Below are 22,532 nucleotides of genomic sequence, written 5' to 3'. Positions count from 1 at the left end.
TTTAGGTCACAAAGGGGTAGGCTTTATTGACGACAAAGAAGGCAGAATTCTGGGCAAGTACGCGTAGCACTGCTCCAAGAGTCTGGCTTGGGGTCAAGCCGGTCACAATCAATGGCCTTTTTGCCTCAGGGACCTCACCCACCCCCACCATCCTGTGCTTTCCAACATTTCCTTTCCTAGCAATCCAAAGGCTCTCTAAGGCCACCCTCTTGACGAAGTGAGTGGCAGCCACTGGTGGGGAGCCAGGCCTGTGGTGGGCCCAGGACCCCCGTCTCTCTCAGCCTCTTTCAGTCCACAGCCTCCCAGGGTGGGGGACAGAATGGGAACAGGCAGGTGCAGCAGCCCTGGGCCATGGAGCCCCGTTAAAGAAGCTTTGAGGTCAGAGGCAAGAGGCCTATCGCTCCTCCCCGAGCCTGAGCAGGGCTCAGAAAGCTAAGCCCCTCGGTGCCGTCTCCTCTCTGCAGAGCCTGCCTGGGGGGCAGGGGCTCCACATCTCCAACCCTCCAGCTCGACTGTGCTCCCTCATCACCTGCCCTCCCTAGCAGACCAGGCCCACCCTTTCAGCCATCACTTTTTCAGGGACCAAGTAGGGGCTGGGGCCTCACCACAGGCATCTCTTGGGGCCACAGAAACAGGGCAGCAGGCCTCCAATTTGGCGCCTGTTCTCCCCAGCCACCTTGCCCACCTTGCGGCCAGTCAGTCGTGGCGGCCCAGGACTAGATGAAGACCCAACTTTAGGGCCTGACCCATTCCACAGCTGTCAGTCTGGGGCAGGGGAAGGGGACAAGCCAGTCCTGAGTTGGGGCTGGGAGGAGCAGGGACAAAAATAACCCAGTGCAGGCTCCTGCTGAGGCCAGAAATAGAGTAGTGACAAGTGCTTTGTAACACCCTGGGCGAGCAGCAGGCAGGGAGGCTGAGCTGGAGGGCCCGGCCTCACACCAGGTCCTGGCCTGGCCGAGGGGCCCACACCATGTCCGCTCTACATACCATGCCACACTGGCGTGCGCACACATAAAGAGGGAGCCCAAGGGAGCAAAGCTCAGGACAGAGAGTCTGGAGAGATGCTGAACTTGGGCTTGGCCTTGGCCACGGCCACGCTGCGCTTGCGTAAGGGCCCGCGGGCGAGGGTCAGGACATCTAGCAGGCTGGGGTCCTCCTCAAGCTGGCGGGCTGTGCAGAGTGGCGTGGGCACTTTGATAGTGTTGCCAAACTTGGAGTAGTCCACGGAGTAGCGGCCATCCTCCTCGGCCACAATGGGTACAAAGCGCTGGCCCCACAGGATCTCATCAGCCAGGTAGGAGGTGCGGGCCTGGGTGGTGATGCCCGTGGTTTCCACCACACCTTCTAGGATGACGATGATCTCAAGGTCCTGGTGGTGGTGCAGGTCGCAGGGTGCCAGGTCATAGAGCGGGCTGTTGGCATCAATGACGTGATAGATGATGAGCGGGGCCACCAGGAAGATGCTATTGCCCCCCACACCATTCTCCATGGGGATGTCCACCTGGTGGAGGGGGACCACCTCACCCTCAGGGCTGGTGGTCTTGCGCACCACCTGCATGTGGATGGTGGCACTGATGATCATGCTCTTGCGGAGGTCGCCCACGCGCAGCATGAAGCAGAGGCGGCCGTGGCGCAGGGCGATGACTGCATGCTTGCTGAAGATGAGGGTCTCGGCCCGCCGGTGGGCCTGAGCCGTCTTCATGAAGATGCAGCCCAGCATGATGGCGTTGATCATGAGCCCCACGATGTTCTGCACAATGAGGATCAGGATGGCCAGAGGGCACTCCTCGGTCACCATGCGCCCGCCGAAACCAATGGTCACCTGGACCTCAATGGAGAAAAGGAAGGCAGACGAAAAGGAGTGGATGCTGGTGACGCAGGGCACAGTGGCACCCTCGCCAGGGGCCAGGTCACCGTGGGCGAAGGCGATGAGCCACCAGACCATGGCAAAGAGCAGCCAGCTGCACAGGAAGGACATGGTGAAGATGAGCAGCGTGTATGGCCACTTGAGATCCACCAGCGTAGTGAACACGTCCTGTAGGAAGCGGCCTTGCTCCCGGATGTTCTTGTGGGCCACGTTGCAGTTGCCGTTCTTGGACACGAAGCGGGCTTTCCGCTCACGGGCACGGTACCGGGGCTCTGCGGGGTCCTCCGCTAATCGCGTGAGCACATACTCCTCGGGGATGATGCCTTTGCGGGACAGCATGGCTCCAGGGACCACCAGGTAGAGGCCTTCCCCATGGAGGAGGGAGACAACCCCTGACTGAGCCTTCTCCCTAGTGTGGGGTTCCCGCCCTGGGACCACTCTGTCTGCACTAGTCTTACTTCTGAGATGCCTCTCCAGCTAGACTCGACTCATCCTCACCTCTAGCTAGCCCCTGCTTCACTTCCTTATACCAGCCTCTCACCTCAGCCCACCTGCCCCACTGCCTACTCAATCACCTCCGCTCTGCCTGTTCGCCACCTGGCGCTGGATCCCAACTCTCCTCCACCCGCTGGCGACCCCTAGGCGTCTTCCTAGGGCCCCTTCTCCTCACCGAGCCTTCCTTCTCAACCCACCTCTCCCAGCTGGGAAAGTCACACCTCCGGATCTTACCGACTGACCAGACCTCACACAACCTGCACCGTGTCTCCCGTCTCGCCCATGCCCGCCCTGGGCTCCCCTCCAAGCTCCAGTTTCACACGGTCTCCCCTCCAGGTACGCTCCCTCTTTTCCTACCCAACCCGACGAAGCGCTCTCGCCAATTTGCGATCCCCCTCCAGCTCTCGTCCTCTCTGTCTCCTTGGGATCCCGCGCCCTCCAGAGTCGCCAGTCCACCCGGCCCCACTCCAGATCCCCTCGCCCCGGCGCGACGCGGCGGGGCTCGACTCGGAGTCGCGGCCTCCCGGCCCCGCGCCCGCCGCACGCACGCCGGCGCCGCGCCCCCGCCCGCCGCTCCGTCCCTGCCCCGCCCGCCCGTCGCCACGGCACCTGCTCCTGCTCCTCAAGCCGCAGTCCTCTCCCCGCCCCCTCCTGCTGCCCGGGCGCCCGCGGCGGGTCGCTCTGCGGCCCGTCTGTCCGTCAGTCGGCCCGCGGAGACTGACCAGTGCTAGGCGGGGTAGAGGATTGAGGACACCGGGCGCCCGGGGCCTGGAGTAGGGGCCGGGGGCCGCCAGGGGGAGCCCGACCTATTCCTGGGCTGGAGGGCGGGCGGGCAACGGCGCAGGCCCCGCCCCTCGCCATTCACCTCCCCCGCCTGCCTTCTCCGGAGCTCGCGGTCTGGCTTGGGGACTTTGCCCAATCAGATGGTCCGAAGAGGTTCCTCCCAGCCCTCACACTATGAAATCAGGGCCGGGTGAGGGGCGTGAAGGGAGTCGCGACCCGATCTCCCATTCTGGGGACAGATGCCCTGTTGTCCTGGCTCTCATACTCCAATTTTCCCATCCTCGGTTGTGCCAGTATCTGGCACAGTATCTGGCTTTGTGGGTTCCCCGGGATAGGAGATACAGGAGCTGTGTCACCAACCTGGTACTGGGGCGGGGGGCAGATTAGGCGGCCAGAGGACTTCTCGACAGACCACTTCTCCTTGGCGATGCTTTTTAGTATTTTCTGAGTCACGAATTCTTTGGGAATCTGATAAAAGCTACGGATTTCCTCCCCGGAAAAAAGTACCTTAGAAAAAAAAAGTACCTTAGTAGGTGTAGAAACACAGTTTAACACCCACTAAAGGGAATGCTGGATGCTTAAGCCCAGATGCCTGGGTGGTTGCATCTTCTTCAGTCATGACCCATCCTTGTAAAACCACCCCTGCATTTTAAAGGGAGTTTTAGCTACCAGTGCCTTCCCGGATGGCTCAGCAGTAAAGAATCAGCCTGCCAATCCAGGAGATACAGAAGACGCAGATTCGATCCCTGAGTCGGAAAGATCCCCTGGAGAAGGAAATGGCAAACCACTCCAGTATCCTTATCTGGAAAATCTCATGGACAGAGGAGCCTGGCGGGCCACAGTTATGGGGTTGTAAAGACACGGCTGAGCACGCACGGGCTTAAGCTACTGGTGTTTGCTTTATACCTCCTGAGGTACATGATTTTGTCTGCGTTAGGTTATGGGAGGCACCTAGGTCTGAGGAGCTGTGTCAAAGGGCTGTTTTGGGCACTGTGTGTGTGGGGTGTAGGGAGGGCTCAAGCTCTTGGCCTGAAGAGGAATGGTGTTTCTACTGCAGGCATCTACCTCGGGTTGTTCTGTGGCTTGGGCCCCCTCTACTACTCATGGTAAGCATGATTTGGGCTGTGTTACCAGAGATGCAGATGAAGGCAGGAGGAGAAGGGGACAACAGAGAATAAGATGGTTGGATGGCATCACGAACTTGATGGACATGAGTTTGAGCAAGCTCCGGGAGTTGGTGATGGACAGGGAGGCCTGGTGTGCTGCAGTCCGTGGGGTTGCAAAGTCAGACATGACTGAGTGACTGAACTGACCAGAGATGCAATGGTTAGGATGGGGAGGGGAAAACAGGATGAGCAGAGAGGGGAGCTCAAGGAGACAGAGGTACACAGGAATCCTCTGGGGCAACTACAGCTGTTCAGCCATCAGAAAAGAAGACTTGGAGAGCCTTCCCAGGGAGTTTGTGTTCTATTGCAGAAAACCCTGGTGTCCAAGGAGGATGGACTAGTTATTTTGTGTGGCTCAAAATATAGAATTGGTATAGACATGGAGTGGAACAGAGGCAGGCTTTGATTTCATGTATGGAAAAGAAAGTGAAAGAAAGTGTTAGTCACTCAGTCATGTCCACCTCTTTTGTGACCCCATAGACTGTAGCCCACAAGGCTTCTCTGTCCATGAGATTTTCCAGGCAAGAATACTGGAGTGGGTTGCCATTCCCTTCTCTAGGGGATCTTCCCAACCCATTGCAGGCGGGTTCTTTACTGTCTGAGCCACCAGGGAATCATCATGCATGTATGGAAAAGTCAGTTCTAATAACCAGAGATGACCCTCATCTGTGGGGTGTCCATATCATGGTTGGTGGACCATCAGGGGTGCTATAGAGAGATTTAGGTTAAGATGACATTGGGCATCTCTGCAAGACATCAGTGTGAGCTGTGATGTGCCCCGGTGCCTATGCTGCTGCTGCTGCTGCTAAGTCGCTTCAGTCGTGTCTATGCTACTTTCCTTTAATCCCTCGGTGAGGTGGGGAGGTCATAGACACGAGGATTGGGAACCCTTTTTTCCCTCCTCAGGCTCTACTCTGCTCCTTCCCAGCGGAGGGAGTTGCTGGGCCCCCAGAGGTATCTCTAAGTCATCTCAGAGCTGGAAAGGCTAGGACTTGCCTCACATGGGTGGCCCCGAGGCCTCAGCTATTCCCTTTGCAGGAAGGCTTGCTCCCCACCTGAAGGGCTCAGCCTCCTGCTGTGCTCCATCCTTCAGCTCCTCATACTTATCTCCCCCCAGCACTGCATTTGTCAGGTCTCTTTCTCACTCAGAAACCTTCTTCATTTTCCTATTGTGCATAGGCCTGTCCCAGACCTTGGGTTGATCTTGGCATTCAAGGCTCTCTGATCTTGTTCTCCCTTCCCCTCTTGGGCCTTTTGCTTTAACTCTCTGCTTACATAGAATTCCTACCCTTCCCATGATCAACTTCAATCCTGCCTCTCCCAGGCACCCTGCCGGGCCTGACAGAGCTCTTCCTTCTGAGCTCCTCTGGCTCCTACAACAGCCAGAAGAGTCTGTCCTGGGCCCCTCTCCAATGACTGGTGGGTTTCCCTTACATTGTCTGACACTGACCCCCTGGCAACTGACAAGGCTGCAGGTCCAAGACACCTGTGTCTGCACCCCAGGACTCAGTACAGCTAGTACTAAAGGAAACATAAAATGATAATAAAGCGATATGGAAATGGGCACTTCATGCCGGAACAGGTGTGCACTCCTGTCTCATGATGCCTGTGGAGTCTGAGGACAACTATTGTAGTCTCCCCAGTGTCTGGGCCCAGCATCTCCCAGTCACTACCTGGCTGACTTGTGGTATAGGTACTGTGCTTTCCCTCTGATGGGCCACCCTTCCCCAACTTCTGAATGTCCCTGTGTGTGGGATGGAGTGGGGGACATGTGATTCAGGCCCCTCTCCTTTTCAGAGGGGGTAGGATGTACGCTGCAGGTGCTAGTAGCCATCCGTCATGGGCGAGAGACAGGAAGACGGAATCCATCGGCCCTGGTGGCAAACACCTGGATCCAGCCATGCTTGAAGTAGTACACCTCCTGGTCTTCTCAGTCACATAGGATAAGAAATTCCAGTTCTTTAAAAGCCACTCTGAGTTGGGTTCTTGTCATTTGTAATCAAAATGCACTGATCCAGGGTACCTGGGGACCCACAATTTTAACCCAAGAATTAAAGTAAGAAGGAAAAGGGACCAGACTGTATGGAGATCTGCCACTTTATCTGATGTTATAATCACAAAAATACTATAACCTTGTTATGGACTGACTTACATCCCCCCAAAATTCATATGTTGGAGCCTCCAGTGTGGTAGGGCCAGTGAAGAGGTAATCAGATTAAATGAAGTCACAGGAGTACAGCCTCATCCAATATGTCTAGTATCCTAATAAGAAGAACGAGAGACCAGGGGTGTGCACACAGAGGAAAGGCCATGTGAAGATGCAGCTAGAAGGAGAGAGCCCTCGGGAGAAACCAAGCCTGTGACACTTTGATCTTGGACTTCCACTCTCTGCTGCTGCTGCTGCTGCTGCTAAGTCGCTTCAGTCGTGTCCAACTCTGTGCGACTCCATAGACGGCAGCCCACCAGGCTCCCCTGTCCCTGTGATTCTCCAGGTAAGAACACTGGAGTGGGTTGCCATTTCCTTCTCCAATGCATGAAAGGAAAAGTGAAAGTGAAGTAGCTCAGTCGTATCCGACTCTTAGCGACCCCATGGGCTGCAGCCTACCAGGCTCCACTGTCCATGGGATTTTCCAGGCAAGAGTACTGGAGTGGGGTGCCATTGCCTTCCCCTCCACTCTCTAGCACTGTCAAAGTAAATTTCTGCTGTTTAAGCCACCCGGGCTATGGTGTTTTACTATGGCAGAACACAACCTAGCAGATGAAGACAGCCCTCATTTCACAGATGAGGAAAGTGCTTTCAGCCACACTCACACAGCTCCCTCAGGTCTACTTGATGCTAAAGTCAGACTGGATCCATGGGACCCATGGCCCACCCCAGTCCCTGCCCGCCAGACCCACGACCTCTGGCCTCCAGTAGGAAATAACCAATCTCTTTATTTACAAGTGATTTACAGTTAGAAAACCCAGGCAGGAGGGTGCGGCAGGGATGGCACTTGGGCTGTGGTAGGTCACTTGTCAGCATGGACAAAAGAGGCAAAGACACTGTCTTTCCGGCTGAGCAGCTTCTCTGGCTTGTCGAACTCAAGGATGGCACCGCGCTTCAGGACAATCACCAGGTCTGCACTCAGGATGGTGTGCACGCGGTGCTGGGCGAGGCAGGAGGGGCTGTCAGGGTGGTGCAGGCAGGGCTGGGGCCACTGAGGCATCCCTCCTGCATCTTGGAGGAGCAGGCATGTGGCCAGAATGTCCTGTCTCCATGGTGACTGCCCTTTCCCAAGGTGGGACTCCAAACCCTCCATCCACTAATGCCACCTTCTCCCTCACCAGGTCTCAGATCTGCTCAGAGATCCCCAACACTTGCATCTCCCATTTGCTCTGGAGAAGTAACCCTAGCCTAGCTCACAGGGCCTTGGGGCAGGGGTGGACCCTGGGACCTGGAGAAAGAGGGCAAGTCTAAGGGAAGTGTGGGTGCAAACCCTCCTACACTTCAAATCCTGCAATCCAGACTCCTTGCAAGCCTGCCAGACTGCTTGCCCTGCACTGCCTAGGGCGCTCTTTTGATTACCAGGTGCAGGTGAGCCCAGAGGCTGCCCCGCTGATGATAGCCTCAGGAGGCTAGCCCTCTCTCTGGGTGTCCCCCCTGCACCCCATCAGTGGGCCCCTTACCGCGATGGTGACCACGGTGCGGTCTGCGAAAGCCGTCATCACCACTTTCTGGAGGATGTTTTCCTGCCGGGTGGGAGCAGCAGCTGTTGGCTTACCTGCCCAGGGGGTGGGGTCTGGCCTGGCTACTGGCCCAGTTCCCATGTGACCCCAAACCCAGCCGTGCCTGCTCCCTGGGGCTCTAGTCCCTGCAGGACCAACCTGCTTCCCAGCATTCAGGGGCTGGGCTCTGCCTGTTGGGAGTTCAGCTGTGTGTGTGCATGTGTGCGTACATGCAGGCTATGAGTGTGTCTGGGTGTGCTGTCTGGTGGGGGATCGGTGTGAAGTCTGTGGGTCCCTGTGCAGCTTGTGAATATGTGTGTTATAAACATGCCCTAAGACTAACTGCAAGGAGATCCAACCAGTCCATTCTGAAGGAGATCAGCCCTGGGATTTCTTTGGAAGGAATGATGCTGAAGCTGAAACTCCAGTACTTTGGCCACCTCATGAGAAGAGTTGACTCATTGGAAAAGACTCTGATGCTGGGAGGGATTGGGGGCAGGAGCAGAAGGGAACGACAGAGGATGAGATGGCTGGATGCCATCACCGACTCGATGGACCTGAGTTTGAGTGAACTCCAGGAGTTGGTGATGGACAGGGAGGCCTGGCATGCTGCGATTCATGGGGTCGCAAAGAGTCGGACACGACTGAGCGACTGAACTGTAGACTAGCTGAAATCAGGGTCCCTCAGTCTTTGCCTTTTCTGCCCCAAATGATCCTTGATGCTAAAGGCAACCTGAACTTCAGGACTACTTTCTGAACTTCTTCCTAACACCCCCTGGAAACCCTCTGCAAGGCCCTGGCCCCATGGGTGTGCCCAGCACCGACCGTGGCCATGTCGATGGAAGCCGTGGCTTCATCCATGATGAAGATACTGGTCTTCCTCACGAAGGCCCGGGCCAGGCAGAACAGCTGCCTCTGGCCCTGGCTGAAGTTCTCCCCGCCTTCCGTGATGATGGCATCTGAAAATAGCCCCGGGGAACTCTGAGTTAACCCTGTGTTGTGAGTTGAGTGGATGGAGTGGCTTGTGTGGGAACGTGTGTACAGCGGCTAACATGTAGGTGTTTATCATGGGTAGAGGTGTGTGCAGGGTGGCTGCACTTTACACAACACGGGAATTCCAGGAGTTACAAAGAGAAGAGCATGCCCTGCAGTTATGCGTGGCTGTGGCCCTGGGCAGTACTGGGAGGGGGTGTGAGCAGAGTGTGTACATCAGGCATATGTGTGGGCCATGGTGGGGTAGTTTTCTGAAGCCAAGGCTTGGCCGGCCTCCACTGCCCCAGGGGTTGCAGCAGGTACACCAAGGCTCTGCTGACCGCCCCACCCCCACCTCCACCCACCCGCCGGGTTGGGGACAGACTCTTCTCAGTAGCCTTGATGAATAAGCTGTGCCTGTGATCCCTGAGTCGGTCTCTCCTTCCTCAGGGTGGAACAGAGCAAACAGGTGGGTCGGGAGGGCAGGGCATGGTATCAGGGACTTGCAAGCTTTGTGTCACAGTGACCCTTACTGTCCCCCCTGTGCCCTGCAGGAGGGGCCAGATCCTGAACTGACCAGTTGTGTGACCTGGGACAAGTCACATGACCTCTCTGAGCTTCTGTATGGTAACAGGTAGAATTCAATGGTTTCTGGGGTCCTGCCAGACCCTAGACTCTAAACTCTGGGTGAAGTTAAGATGTGGGTGTGAGTCGTCCGTCCCTAGCCCTTACAGGTGTCCGTGAGTGCCTGGCCAGTGCTCAGCCAGGAGTAGTTACCAAGGCCTCCTGGTAGCGCCTTCACCACCAGCTTCAGCTGGGCTATCTCCAGGGCCTCCCACAGCGTGCTGTCGGAGCACTTCCGCTCTGGGTCCAGGTTAAATCTGGAGAGTGACACACAAAACCCTTTGGGAGGGGAGCAGGGTCCTGGCTCCATTCCCAGGGTACGTGCAGTGGGCAAGGCTGGAAAAGGGAGCAGTGAGGGACCCGATTGACTTGGGGGCTTGGCTGGGAGGGGGCAGCAAGCTGCTGGCTGTGGGAGCGGGAAGGAAAGCATCCCAAGCCTGAGGAGTGGGAGACCCCTACCTGGGCCCAGCAGGAAAGAGAAAGGCATGGAGGTGCAGCTCTATAGAACCAGTGCCAACCCTTCATGCCAGAGCTGGAGCAGGGCTGCCCCTGGCCTTGCCATTCCCTCCTCTCTCTGCCCAGATCTAGAGGAGTGGAGCTGGGCCTGGGGCCGGGGTGGGCCTGGCAGTGGGGTAGGGGCTCACCGGATGGTGCCGCTAAAGAGGACGGGGTCCTGCAGGATGATGGAGAGGCGCGAGCGCAGGGTGTGCAGCGGCAGTTTGGCGATGTCGATGCCATCGATGATGATTCGCCCTGTGTGCAGACAGTGTCACAGGCGGGGCACCAGGGAGCGGGGAGATGATGGCGCTGCGGACAGGGTCCGCCTGGGACATGGGTCCCAATGAGGATGCAGAGGAAGGTAGCGATGGCTGGGCCTCCTGGTGGCTGTGGGATGCCTGTCACATGGCTCACCTTCGAACATGTCCACCATGCGGAAGAAGGCGAGAGAGAAGGAGGACTTCCCACTGCCTGTGCGGCCGCAGATGCCAATCTGGAAGGAGAGAAATGGCCATGCTGTGGGCTCTGGGGTGGCTGGGAGCCGTGAGGGCTGGCTCTGGGCTGTGCGGGCATGGGAGTGTCTCTTCAGCCAGGGCTGGTCCCGGGTTCGGGCTTGTTTCCTGCAGTGGCTCCAGAGGGGGCTCCAGCTTGCCTGGCTGCGTGTGGCTGTGGCTGTGTTGGGTACAGGGCCTCAGGGGAGTTGGGGGCACTCTCAGCGGGGTGTGCCGGAAGGGCACAGGGGTGGCCGAGTGTGGTGTGCAAGGTGTGCCTCCCCTTAAACTGGACTCATCCCTTACCCCATGGCTTCCTGCCCATGGATCCCTACAGAAAGCACCATCAGGGACCAACCCAGAGACAGAGATGGCGATACAGAAGGACCCAAGAGGCAGGGACAGAGTATATTGAAAGGTCAGGGAGAGTAAGACGGGCAGCCACCGACAATGATGGAGTGAGAGAGACAGGAGGAGAGGCGGAGGGGGTCAATCAAAGTCAGATCAGAGTGCCAGACGGGGGGCTCCCTCCCCAGGACAGGCCCTCGCTCTCTGCCCCAGGACTCTGCCCTGAAGTTCGGGGACCAGTGTCCTGGGAGAGCCCCTGGCCGTTTCAGGGGGCCCTGACAAAGCGCCTCTGAGCCCGCAGAGTCTGTGGTGTCCATCTCCGTGGTGGGTGAGTGGGGGCAGCAGGAGGAGAAGGGGAGAGGCCCAGGGCTGGGAGACTGGGGGTCTGGATGGGTGTGAGGTCTGGAGGGCCCTGATGGTCAGAAGGTGACCCTAGGTGTGCTGTCCAGCTCTCCCCACCCCTACCTTCTGTCCGGGGGAGATGAGGGCGTTGACGTGCTTCAGCACCGGCTTCAGGGAGCTGTCATAGCGTACACTCAGGTTCTGGATCTGGATCTTGCCTTGGTCCGGCCAGTTCTTGGGGATCAGCGATGGTGCTGGGGACCAGTGTGGGGGGGCTCAGCTGCCAGGCATGGGCCACAGCTGGTATCTGGGAGTGCCTCCCCCCACCCCCAGGTTCCTCGTGCCTCCTCAACCCAAACACACATCCACGCTGGGCCATTTCTCCGGGAGTCCTCCCGCGCCCCTCACCCAGCAGTCCCTCGTAGCTCTCCGCTTCGGTTTTCAGCAGCCCGTGGATGCGTTTCACGGCCCCCAGCTGGAGCTCCATGTCCGCCAGGTTCCTCACCATCCAGTTGAGGTAGTTGGACACCTGCGGGGAGTAAGCCAGTCACCTGGTCCCATTGGTGATCCCCTGGCCCTGTCCCTGGGCCCTGGGATGGCTCTTCTTACAGCCCAGGGTACCTTCCCTGGGGGTCACAGTGAACGTGGATCCTCACCCAACACCCATCTGGAGCCCAGGCCTGGATGAAGGGGTGGGGACCTGCAGGGAGCCCTCCTACCCACACGGTCCCTCTGGCATCAGACTCGGTGTAGCCAGGGGGTGGGGGAAAGCCCAGGAGCGTCTCAGTTGGGGGGAGGGGGTGCCCTGATGTCTGCTGCTGTCTACCCCCTCTCCTGCCCCGCCTGTCACCACTCACCATTAGGGCATAGGTGAGGCCCAGGCCCACCAGGCCAGCAGAGAGCTCCTTGTGCAGGGAGTTGGAGATGGAGGTCACCGCCGCGATGAGGACCACACACGCACCAATGTACTCCTGCAGAGGGAGCGGGGCTGGCCTGGGCCCTCGGTGGGCGCTTCAGCCACAGCATGCCCCGCCCCAACCCACACTCGCTCCCTTAGGACAGAGAGCAGCTCAGCTGAGACTCAACCCCAGCCCCACACTGCACATACACAGTCAGACACGCAGGAGGGCGTGAGGGCTGGAGCCCCGGGAGACATCGTGTGCACGCAGCAGTGCTCCCCCACCCCCTTGCCCAACACGCACAGCTCACCAGCTGGCCCCACGTGCCATATGGCCCACCGCAGACACACACACCTGTCACAGCTCAATGCACAACTGTTCTTTCTCAGACACACAAGCCTCCAGGCAGTGAGAGAGGGAAGAGGAGGCTAAGGGCAGACACAGGGAGGACCCCCAGGGTTGGGAGACGCAGGAGGCTCGACACCCACCCCCGGGTGTGCTCCTGAGTCGGCATCCATCCTTCCTTCCTGCCCTCCGGCCTCTGTTTGGCCCTTGCTCTGGCAGCACAGCGCTATCAGAGCCCCCTGTCCCAGGCTGGGGGGTAGGGAGAGGCACTTGCCATGCGGACTTCTAGCCACCTGTTGGCGGCCGTGAGGAAGAGGGAGGCGATGTTGTTGGAGTCTGTATATTCAAGGAGCTTCTGCTGGAACCGGGTCTCATACCTGCAGGGAGCATCAGGAGGGTGAGGGGGAATCATCTTGGTCCACGCAGCCCCTGGGGCCCTCCTGGCCTGCAGCCCTGAAACATGCCACCTCTGCCACCTGATGTACGCCACTCCTCTCTGGAATGCCTTCCCAGCTCCCTTCTTATTCATACCTGTCAAGAGCGCCACCTCCTTCAGACTCTTGTTTTCACTCCAAGACCAGTTCTCCTCTGTAGGGCTTCCCTCTTACACTAAAGGGCTCCTCCACCCAGCCCGTTGCTCAGGCCAGAAACCTGATTCACATCCAATCATCTGATTCACATCCAATCCCTCAGTCCTCTTATGACTACCTCCAGTACTGCCCTTGCCTCTCTGCCTGCCTCTCGCCTGCTTCCTGCCCACCACAAACTCACCTGGACTATAGCATCAGCTCCCTAACAGGTCTACCTGCCATCTCTCTACAGTCCACTCTCCACACAGCAGCCAGCATAAGCTTCCCAAATCATGAATCGCATCCTACCTCTCCGATGCTAAGAATATGAAAGACTTTTTAGGATAAAGAACCTCCTCCTTGCCTATGGGAACCAGCCCCTGCCAACCTCACCAGCCTGCTTCCATGCCACAAATCCCCTTGCTCACTGTGTTGCAGCCACAGAAATGACAGCAAAGTAATTTATTACATTGCTTGCCTTTTTTTCAGTTTTGTGACAGTGCCAAGTTCCTCCCCACCCAAGGCCTTTTATCATGCTGTTCCTTTTGCCTGGAATGCTTTCTCCTCTGGTCTACCCAAGGCTGATTCCTCTCAACCTTCAGGCTTTACCTTAAATGACATCTCTTCAGAGTGGCCTTTCCTGGCCTGTTGTTCTCCATCTCTGCAGCCTGTTTGTTTCATAATCTCTGCTCATTAATTTCTCTAGCTGTTTATCATCGACCTCCCTCACTAGACTATAAACTCCATGAGGATAGAGACCTTGTCTGTTTTGGTCACAAATGTATCTCCAGCACTTGTGTGTGCTCAGTGGCTGAGTCGTGTCTAACTCTTCATGACCCTATGAACTGTGGCCCTCAAGGCTCCCCTGTCCGTGGGATTCTCCAGGCAAAGATACTGGAGTGGGTTGCCATTTCCTCCTCCAGGGATCTTCCCAACCCAGGGATCAAACCCACATCTCTTATGTCTCCTGCATTGGCAGGCAGGTTCTTTTCCACAAGAGCCACCTGGGAAACCCTATCCCCAGCACCTGGCACTGTCAATAAATATTTGTTGAATGAACAAACCTTCTCCTATCCCTCTAAGACAGATGGGATCTTTCTGTGCAAGGAACTCTGGAGACTTCTTCCCTGTTCTCGTGCCCTCCTCATATTCTCCCTTGTGTTACTCTGTATGGACCTGCCTCTTCTCTCTGACCAGCCTGGGCTCCTGGTATCACTCTCCTTGGCCACCTCTTCAGACCTTGGGCCAGGCCTACAGGAGGGGCCAGCTGTGCTTGTTTGATGGTGAATGAAGGAAAACCATCTCAACATGGTCTCAGGGAAACAACTGAGGGGACTCAGAGGGACTCAAGATGGATCTTGGTGGGCATTTGCTTTTCACTCCCAGAAGATGTTTGTTCTGCTTTGATTATTTCTGGGTGAAGGGTCTGCATCAGAACCATGTGTCAGAGGAGAGCAAAGTGAATATCTGGGGTGTGAGAGGGTGTGATTGCCCAACCACAGGGTAGATGTGTGTGTGGCGGGGTGATGTGTCCTTCGGGACTGTGAAACCACATGTCTGAGGGCTTGAGTGAGTGAGTGCATGTTGGAGATGTGTACGTGTGAGTGCTTGTGTAACTGGAGAGTCTGAAGCGTGTGTGACTGGCCTGAGGGGTGGGTGTGCATGAAGGTGCAAGTGAGATGGGGCTTCTGTGATAGGTGTGTGATGATGTAAAGAATGTGGAAAGAGCCCCAGATTTGGGGTCATGCAGAACCAGGCTAGAGTCTGAGTATTACTATTACTGGCTATGTTTCAGGACTGAAACTAAGTTTTTCTCATGGGGCTAGTAATAGTTCCTTCGTGAGCTGAAACAATCACTCAGTGTTGGGCATCCTTGAAACTTTTGAGGGGAGAAAAAGTAGGGCTTCTAGGAAAACCAGAGGGTCAGCCAGACCTGGGTCCCAAGCCCGGAACCAGCTCTCACTGTCTGTGTGACCTCGCGCTGGTTACTCAGCCTCATCTGTAGAACGGGGCTTCTCCGACCTATGCCACAAGGTTCTTGTGAGGATTAAATGTTATAATCCACACACATGCCTGGCACACAGGAAGTGTACAATCAATAAATAAACACTAGTTTGCTCTTGGCAGGGCAGGCTGCTGGGCAAAAGCCAATGAATTCAACACCTTCAGGGATGATTTTTAAAAGTTCTTCATTCAATTTTAAAAACCATCCACTGTGTCAGTGCAGGGTGGAGTAGGCCTCTGGGGGAGCAGTTTCTCTAGCGGACCACAGGCTTGGTTGAGGTGAGTTGCAGGATGCTGGCATCCACGCAGATCCTGTCGAGGGGGTCTAGTCCACTCGAGGAAAGTCACAATCTCTCTGCCCCAGGCCCAGCCTGAAGGCCTCCAGGATACCAATTCTAAGAGGAGCATCACCAAAAGTTAGAGTAGAGGTTGGCCTGGCAGTGTTGAGGGATCCAAAGGGTGGAAGAACTGGGGAGTTCAGACTGAAGAAGAGGACAAAGCTGGGAGGAAACCCTGGAGTCAGGCCAGGTTCCAGGGAATATCCGTGGGGAAGACAGCACAGGCTCACACAGAGGCAGGGGAAGTCCAGGGAGAAGGGCCAAGGCCAGGGCAGAGTTCAGCTTTGCTTTACTTGGATGAGACCCCAAAGAGCACTTCCCATTGGCCCCAGATCCCCAAGGAGTGAACTGGGGCTGTGGTGTGGCACCAGGAGTCCGGGCAGCTGGACTTTGGGGGTTGGAGGGAGGAGATACAAGCCTTCTCAGACCCACTCCTTGAGCCCTAGGATTCCTGGACACAAGGCCCGTGTCGCATGGTTATTGTCATGCCCCATGCAGCTGTGTCATTCTAAAAATAACCTAGAGTCACTCTCTGAGGCTTAGAGACCAGGGCCCAGAATCTGGGTCAGATGTCTCTCCAGAGGAGAGATGCTCTAATTTTTCAGACAGAGACTAAGGTGGGGAGCAACAGCCCTAACCCCCACTCCCGAGGGAGCCTCAGGTGCCCCTGTCAAGCTGAACATCACAACTCAGAGTATCAAGAGGATGGCAGGGCACTGATGTTTGAGGGGAGTTTCTGTAGCCTGGTGAACTCTTATTTACTCTTTGAGTCCCAGCACTAATGCCACTTCCTCAGTGAAGGCTTCCATGACTGCCTCCCTGCTATGCTACCATAGCCTTTCTTTCAGAGTACTTGGCACATGGGTTTGTCCTGGCCTGCTCAAAGCTTAGACTGTAAATGCCTCCAGGGTATGGGCTCATCTGAATTATTTCCATCTTTTCAGTGCCTGGCAAGGGGCTGGGTGAACACTCAGTAAATGTTTGTTGAATGAACAAGCCAGCTTCAAATCTGGACTTTGTGGAACCTTACAGAGAACCTCAATTTTCTAACCTGAGAAATGGGAATCATCAAGCTTTCCATGTCAGATTGCAGGGCAGAATGAATGAGTACTGGCATGGAAAGTACTCAGCCTACCTGTGTTTGGCTCACAGTAGTGTCTCAATGAAAGATGGCCTCAGGGCTGGCCCACACCCTGTGAGGGCCTTTCCAGCATAGATTTATGAGGAACTGTCTTGGCCTTGTCTCTTTTCACGTTTTACCTTAGTTCACAGAGGCCCTGGGCTTGGCTCCAGGTCTGAGAGTCTCCCCTCTGGATCATGCAGCTGGAGCCCAGTGGACCTGACCCCTCGTGTGAACCGGCCTCAGGGCCTGATGAGGGGCTGGCAGACATGTGTTCTGGGCTTTCCTAAGCGGAGCCCTGAGAATCAAATCCCATGACCCGTGACTCTGGGTCCATCCCCACCCCCCTACCCTCCAGGGTGAATCTGGTACCTGAAGGCCCGGATGGTGGTGAGGCCTTCCACAGTTTCAGCGAAGTGAGAGAGCAGCGGGAGCTGGGTGGTGTCGTCCAGCTGCTGCAGGTCCCTGTGGGGGAAGTGGGGAGCAGAGCCAAATGGTTAAGAGGGTAGCTCGGGGCTCAGCCTGGGTCTGAATCGTAGCTCCACCCCTACTATTGTGGGGCCAAATGGCTTCACCCCTCTGGGCCTCAGTTTCTCACCTGTGAAGAGGGAAGAGGAGGGTACCACCCCATCTCGTTCATGCAGATGCTTAAGCAGAGCATGTTGAAGGGTTACCATTAGCCTGCATGTCATCCACCTCATGTCTGCATCTGTCCGCTGGCTTTGCTGCAGCGCCTCACTCCGTGGTGAGGCTCTGCAGGCAGTGTTGGTTCCCTTTCAGAGGTGAACAACCTTAACAGCCAGGCAAGGGAACAGGAGGACCAAACTCCCCAATAACCACCACAGGTGCTGGCACATCACAGGCCAGGAGCTAAAGAGCTCCTTGAGAGGGAAAGGCCAGTGGTTTCCATGGCAACAGAATTTGCTCCTGCTCCCCACAGCTGCACCTTGACAAGTGTATTAGTGCCCTGGAGGCGAGGTTGGAATGCAGGAAGCAGCTTTCCTGGACAAACCACACCCACGGCCAGAGTGGATGCCAGTGGAACAGGGTGGTGTCTCTGGCAGAAGAAATGAACTTTGTAGAACAGCTTGTATAGTGTTTAAAAAGCCTCTGCAATTTTGTGGATATCAATGCACTTTGTTCTTCGTGGGTACCAAGGGATTCCAGATCAACCAGGCAAAAAGCCATTTATACAGATCTTGATCCTTGCGGGCAAGGTAATTGTAGCCAAAATGTATCTAAATTTAATTATTATTATTATACCCAATCAGTATTTTGACTCATTTCTAACAAACTCTGTGTACTTGAGAGACATCCTTAACCTTTCTGACCACAACCCCAGTAACAAACACATTTTATATTACAAATCAGTACACACACATGCACACCTCCCCCCCACACACACCCATACACAGCCAAAACAAAGGTTTCATCAAGCAAAGCTTACTGTTACTATATGCGAATACAGTCTGATATTTTCTATATATTTTCTATTTCATTGAAAAACTGGTTATGATCTATGATACTGATATCATGACCCACTGATAGGTTGTGGTTGGCAGTTTGAGAAACACTGGCCTAGAGGCTCTTAAAAACTGCCCCTACAAATCTTTGAATCTGTGAGCTTAATAGAATCGCTCCCAGAAAGAACTTCTTAGAAAATGTTCTTAGAAAATTTTGAGTAGGAAAGAGCCATGCATGGTTCCACGGCCCATGAAGGCGAATGTGATCAATGAGAAAGGCGGTGAGAGGCTCCCTCCAGTCAAGGATTTTTCTATCCTTCCTCTGGACCCACGTGAGTTGGGAGATCTGATTGCCATCAGACCCATCACATCAAGTGCCCTCTGATGTGCATCAGCAATCAGCCTGGACACTAGAATCATACAATCCTTCTGGGCAGCATTTTGGCAAAATGAATGAAGGGCATAGTCGCATGTATACACCCTGAGCTAGCAATCCCATTCCTGAGCATATCACCCCAGGAAATAGTGCAGATAGTAACTGCAGTGTGTGTGCTGCCAGATGCTTATATTAGGATAGTGGAATATGAATATTTCTATTTTCATTTTGGGGAAGGGGACATGACTCTACCACTTCTATGATGATTCTGATAACAGAGCTGAAGTGACTATTACAAAGCAGCTCCTATCCCTCACCCCCCTGGCAAGTGCTGCCATCACCTGGATGCCACTCGGAAGTACTTCTGGATGAAGTAGCACACGACAGCCAGGGGCAGGAGGGCCACGAGGAACACCGGGGTGACATAGGAGATGACGGCCAGAGCTGAGACACAGAGCAGGGTGGAGCGGCTCAGGCACTCCAGCGTGGACGGGATGTGCTGCAGGAAGGCAGGGTGAGAAAGGGAGGTGAATTTTTTTTTTTAACGCTTTTAAAAAATATATATTTATTTATGTATGTCTGCACTGAGTCTTAGTTGCGGCATGTGGGATCTTGGTTATATGTGGGAGCAGCCCGCGGGTTCCAGAGCTCTTGCGCTCTGTAGTTTGTGGCATGCAGGCTCTCTAGCTGAGGCCCTCTGGGCTTAGCCGTTGCGGCACGTGGGCTTAGTTGCTTTGCAGCATGTGGGATCTTAGCTCCCCCACCAGGAATTGAACCCTCATCTGCTCCAGTACTCTTGCCTGGAAAATCCCATGGATGGAGGAGCCTGGTGGGCTGCAGTCCATGGGGCTGAGACTCAGCGACTTCACTTTCACTTTTCACTTTCATGCATTGGAGAATTAAATGGCAACCCACTCCAGTGTTCTTGCCTGAAGAATCCCGGGGATGGTGGAGCCTGATGGGCTGCCGTTTATGGGGTCGCACAGAATCGGACACGACTGAAGCAACTTAGCAGCAGCAGCAGCTGCTGCTGCATTGGAAGACGAATTCTTCCACTGGACCAGGGAAGTTCTGGGACATGCGTTTTGGTATTTGGTTATCTTCAGCGTGTTACCTGCTGCCAGGTTTTGCTCTTCCTTTACTACTGGTTCATGTCTTATCCCTGCAGCTACACTGTGGGCTCCCTGACGCCAGGCATTAGGACTTTGCTTTTTCACCAGTTAGTACGATGAAGAATAAAGGACATAGGCAGAATCAAAATGTTTGTTCTCCAGAAAATCAGTCACCTTGGTGCAGAGTATGCTGGAACCTTCCTGTGAGCCAGAGTGGGCTTGGCCAGAAGCCAAAGGGATGTGGTTTCTTTCAGCCTCATTAGGAGAGTCTCCCAGGGGAGGCCCCAGGTCCTGAGGCAGCATTGTAATCAGATGGAGCCCACTAGGTTCTTAGCCCAAGGCTCTGATCAGCTGATCTGGGGAAGCCAGTGTCAGACAGGAGAAGCTCCTGGGGACCTGGCTTCTCTTTGGACTGGGGACATACATCATCGCAATCTTGTGTACCTGGTCGATGGTGTTACAATCAGACGAAAATCTGTTCAGGATGCTTCCAAGGGGAGTGGTCTCGAAAAACCTAAGAGGAGATCAGAGGGCAGTTACTCATCCGTGTATTGATTTCCTTCCTGTTTACTGAAAGAGGGTAGTTATTTTTTTGTTTCCATATCTCTGGAGTCATCCCCAGGTCTGCCTTCCCAGGGCGATTGCCTGTGTCTGGCCTGTGTCCCTGAGAATTCCCGCGGCCGCCCAAAGGGGTGCTGGCCCCTTCACAGCCTCGCTGACCCTCCAGCCCATGTGTGACCACTGCCACCCTTCTCTGCTTCTCACTGGGCCCGCCTCACTCAGCAGCTGTCCTCCTGGGGTCGTAGAGTTCTCTCCAGAGACTCTCCTAGGGGAGGGGATGGGGCAGGGAGGGCAGAGGATGGGCCCTGGGGACAGCCTGTCAGCTGGCTGACCCTGCGAGGCCACGCCAGCTGTCAGCACTCTGGCTGCGACCCGGAACCGGCCCAACCCCAGCCAGAGAATTTCAGAACCATAGACCTGGGACAAACAGAGGATAAGTAAACTTGGAGGCTGTGTCTGTGGGCCACAGACTGATCATGAAACTGAAGAGAGGAGATTGTGACTGGATGATGAGGAGGGATCAGATAGCTGGTTTGCCTGCTGGGTTTGTAAACTGAGTTGGCAGCCAATCGGGCTGTGACAGCTTTAACTGTCTTTCACACCAAGCAGCCTTTGGGGTTTTGATTGATCCCATTACAGAGGATTAGAATAACTACCCTGTGTGTCCCTGGGGTCAGAATCTGCAGGATGGCTGAATGAGGAAGGAGAGGCAGGGAAGGGGAGAGCTGAACTGGGGGTGGTACCTGCCTAGAAGGGGGAAGCATTCATGCAGCGCCTGCAGACCCTTTGAAGGGCTGTTGTGAGAATTAGATGAGCTGTGTGACATTTCTAGCACCCTGTCTAGCTGAGTAGATAACAGTTACCCTGTTTTCTGCACCAAGGAGGGGGCTTTTCCCATCCCATGTCCTTGAGTCACATCTAGCGACCTGCTATTAATAGAGATCGTATGTATTGATATATGCCCATTTTACAGATGGGAGAGCTAAGGCCCAGAGAACAATGACTCGCCCACAGCCAGGCACAGCCAGGGGAGAGGGCTACCTCATGGGAGCCAGGATGATCTGGTTCAGCAGGCTGCGGTGCAACCTCTTGGCCACCTTCAGCCCCGTCCATTCCACTGTGACAGACGTGATGAGGCACAGCACGATGCCCAGGCTGCAGAGCACCGTGAACACCATGGCGTAGCCGGTCTGGTTGAGGGGACACTCCTGGGCCTGGCAGAGAATGAGGCTGGCATCCTGTGGGGGTGGCCCGTGCTCAGCCCTCCCCGGCCCCTGGCCCCAGCTCTGGGGCTGCGGGACCCACCTGGCTGAGGGAGCAGTTCCTGGCCATGGGGCTCAGGGTCAGGGCACTGTCAGTCCACTTGGCCAGCCAGTAGTCGATGGCCACCAGGACCATGTGCTTGAGCAGCTGGGAGAAGACGAGCAGCGAGAGGAGCAGGGTGCCGGCCGAGGACAGGTAGTTGGCACAGGCCCGCCACGGGATCTTGGCGCGCTGGTGCAGCACCGATGACAGGTTGTCCTCCTCCTCGCTCTCGGCCGCCTCCTCTGCAGGTGGAAGAACCCCCTTATGGAGTCACCTTGCACACCCCTCTGAAGAGAACAGGGGTTGGATCAGCCCCGCTTACAGATGGGGAGACTGAGGTGCACAGGGGGGAAGGTGTGCATCAGAGGCACACCATCTCCCCACTCCCGGAACCCCAACTCTTAGTCTCCTCGTGGTGGAGCAGACCTCAGGCCATGATTCCACTCCAGTCCCGTGGCCTGTACCTTCCTCCTCTTCCTCATCCTGCAGGAGCCCATCTCTTGAGGACATGGCCCGGGGCAGGCCCTGGGGTGGCTCCGTAGCTTTTCTCTCCATGACGGTTTCCTGAAAGATAGATGGGGCCTGGCTAATGTCCTCAGGGTGTGCAGAGGGGAAAAGGGAGGGGGGTAGAGGGGAACTGCCCCTGGTAATGACCACTGGCAGTTATCGAGCTGCCCCTGCCTGGAGGGCGGTCCAGATGGACACGTTTGCCTGCCAGAATTTACTCCTTCCCCTTTATCAGCTACTAGCATCCCAGTATCCCTGTGGGAGACCACCTCTCCCTTATTCTGCCTCTGTGATTCAGGTGGGCTAATCATTCTCTCTGACTCCCAGAGTGGGCATGTGACCCAGGATTGGTCAGTCTTCACATTCCACATCCCTGACCACAGTGATTTGCTCAGGATGGGACCAATAGGAGTCAGCCCTGGGACTTTTGCTGAACTATCATAAAACAGGCACTGTCTTTCTGGCAGAGCTGCTGACCTGGAAGAATGGAAGCCTGAGATGCCGATGGCCCTCACTGCCTCCATGGGAATGAAGCCTGTGTGAGAGAAGCAGAGCCAAGGGGTGGGGAGAATTAGATTCCCGATGATATGGCTTGATCACCTGGATCCAGCTCCACCTGAAGCTATAGCATCACTGGACGTT

At 55.6% G+C, this 22,532-nt stretch overlaps 2 protein-coding genes across 3 annotated transcripts in view; both read right to left on the bottom strand.

Annotated features, from left to right (window-relative positions):
- On the bottom strand, nucleotides 1-2,920 carry KCNJ11 (potassium inwardly rectifying channel subfamily J member 11). Its single transcript, XM_069555465.1, has one exon. The coding sequence runs from the start codon at nucleotides 2,204-2,206 to the stop codon at nucleotides 1,040-1,042; it is 1,167 nt and encodes a 388-aa protein (XP_069411566.1). The 5' UTR covers nucleotides 2,207-2,920; the 3' UTR covers nucleotides 1-1,039.
- A 4,305-nt stretch (nucleotides 2,921-7,225) lies between these two features.
- Nucleotides 7,226-22,532, bottom strand: part of ABCC8 (ATP binding cassette subfamily C member 8) — an 81,139-nt gene continuing 65,832 nt past the window's right edge. For both annotated transcript variants that reach the window (XM_069555463.1, XM_069555464.1), the window contains exons 24-39: nucleotides 21,848-21,947; nucleotides 21,384-21,625; nucleotides 21,120-21,292; nucleotides 19,962-20,031; nucleotides 18,747-18,904; nucleotides 16,939-17,031; nucleotides 12,810-12,912; nucleotides 12,149-12,262; nucleotides 11,700-11,820; nucleotides 11,415-11,545; nucleotides 10,525-10,603; nucleotides 10,257-10,365; nucleotides 9,766-9,869; nucleotides 8,842-8,975; nucleotides 7,978-8,040; nucleotides 7,226-7,457 (exon numbers count right to left, since the gene is read on the bottom strand). In XM_069555463.1, the coding sequence (XP_069411564.1) occupies nucleotides 7,320-7,457; nucleotides 7,978-8,040; nucleotides 8,842-8,975; nucleotides 9,766-9,869; nucleotides 10,257-10,365; nucleotides 10,525-10,603; nucleotides 11,415-11,545; nucleotides 11,700-11,820; nucleotides 12,149-12,262; nucleotides 12,810-12,912; nucleotides 16,939-17,031; nucleotides 18,747-18,904; nucleotides 19,962-20,031; nucleotides 21,120-21,292; nucleotides 21,384-21,625; nucleotides 21,848-21,947 (1,932 nt within the window). In that variant the 3' untranslated portion in view covers nucleotides 7,226-7,319. The remainder of the gene's footprint in view (nucleotides 7,458-7,977; nucleotides 8,041-8,841; nucleotides 8,976-9,765; nucleotides 9,870-10,256; nucleotides 10,366-10,524; nucleotides 10,604-11,414; nucleotides 11,546-11,699; nucleotides 11,821-12,148; nucleotides 12,263-12,809; nucleotides 12,913-16,938; nucleotides 17,032-18,746; nucleotides 18,905-19,961; nucleotides 20,032-21,119; nucleotides 21,293-21,383; nucleotides 21,626-21,847; nucleotides 21,948-22,532) is intronic.

The sequence above is a fragment of the Ovis canadensis genome, chromosome 15 (assembly GCF_042477335.2).
Source record: "Ovis canadensis isolate MfBH-ARS-UI-01 breed Bighorn chromosome 15, ARS-UI_OviCan_v2, whole genome shotgun sequence".
NCBI lineage: Eukaryota > Metazoa > Chordata > Mammalia > Artiodactyla > Bovidae > Ovis > Ovis canadensis.
This window is presented reverse-complemented; position numbering and strand designations above follow the sequence as displayed.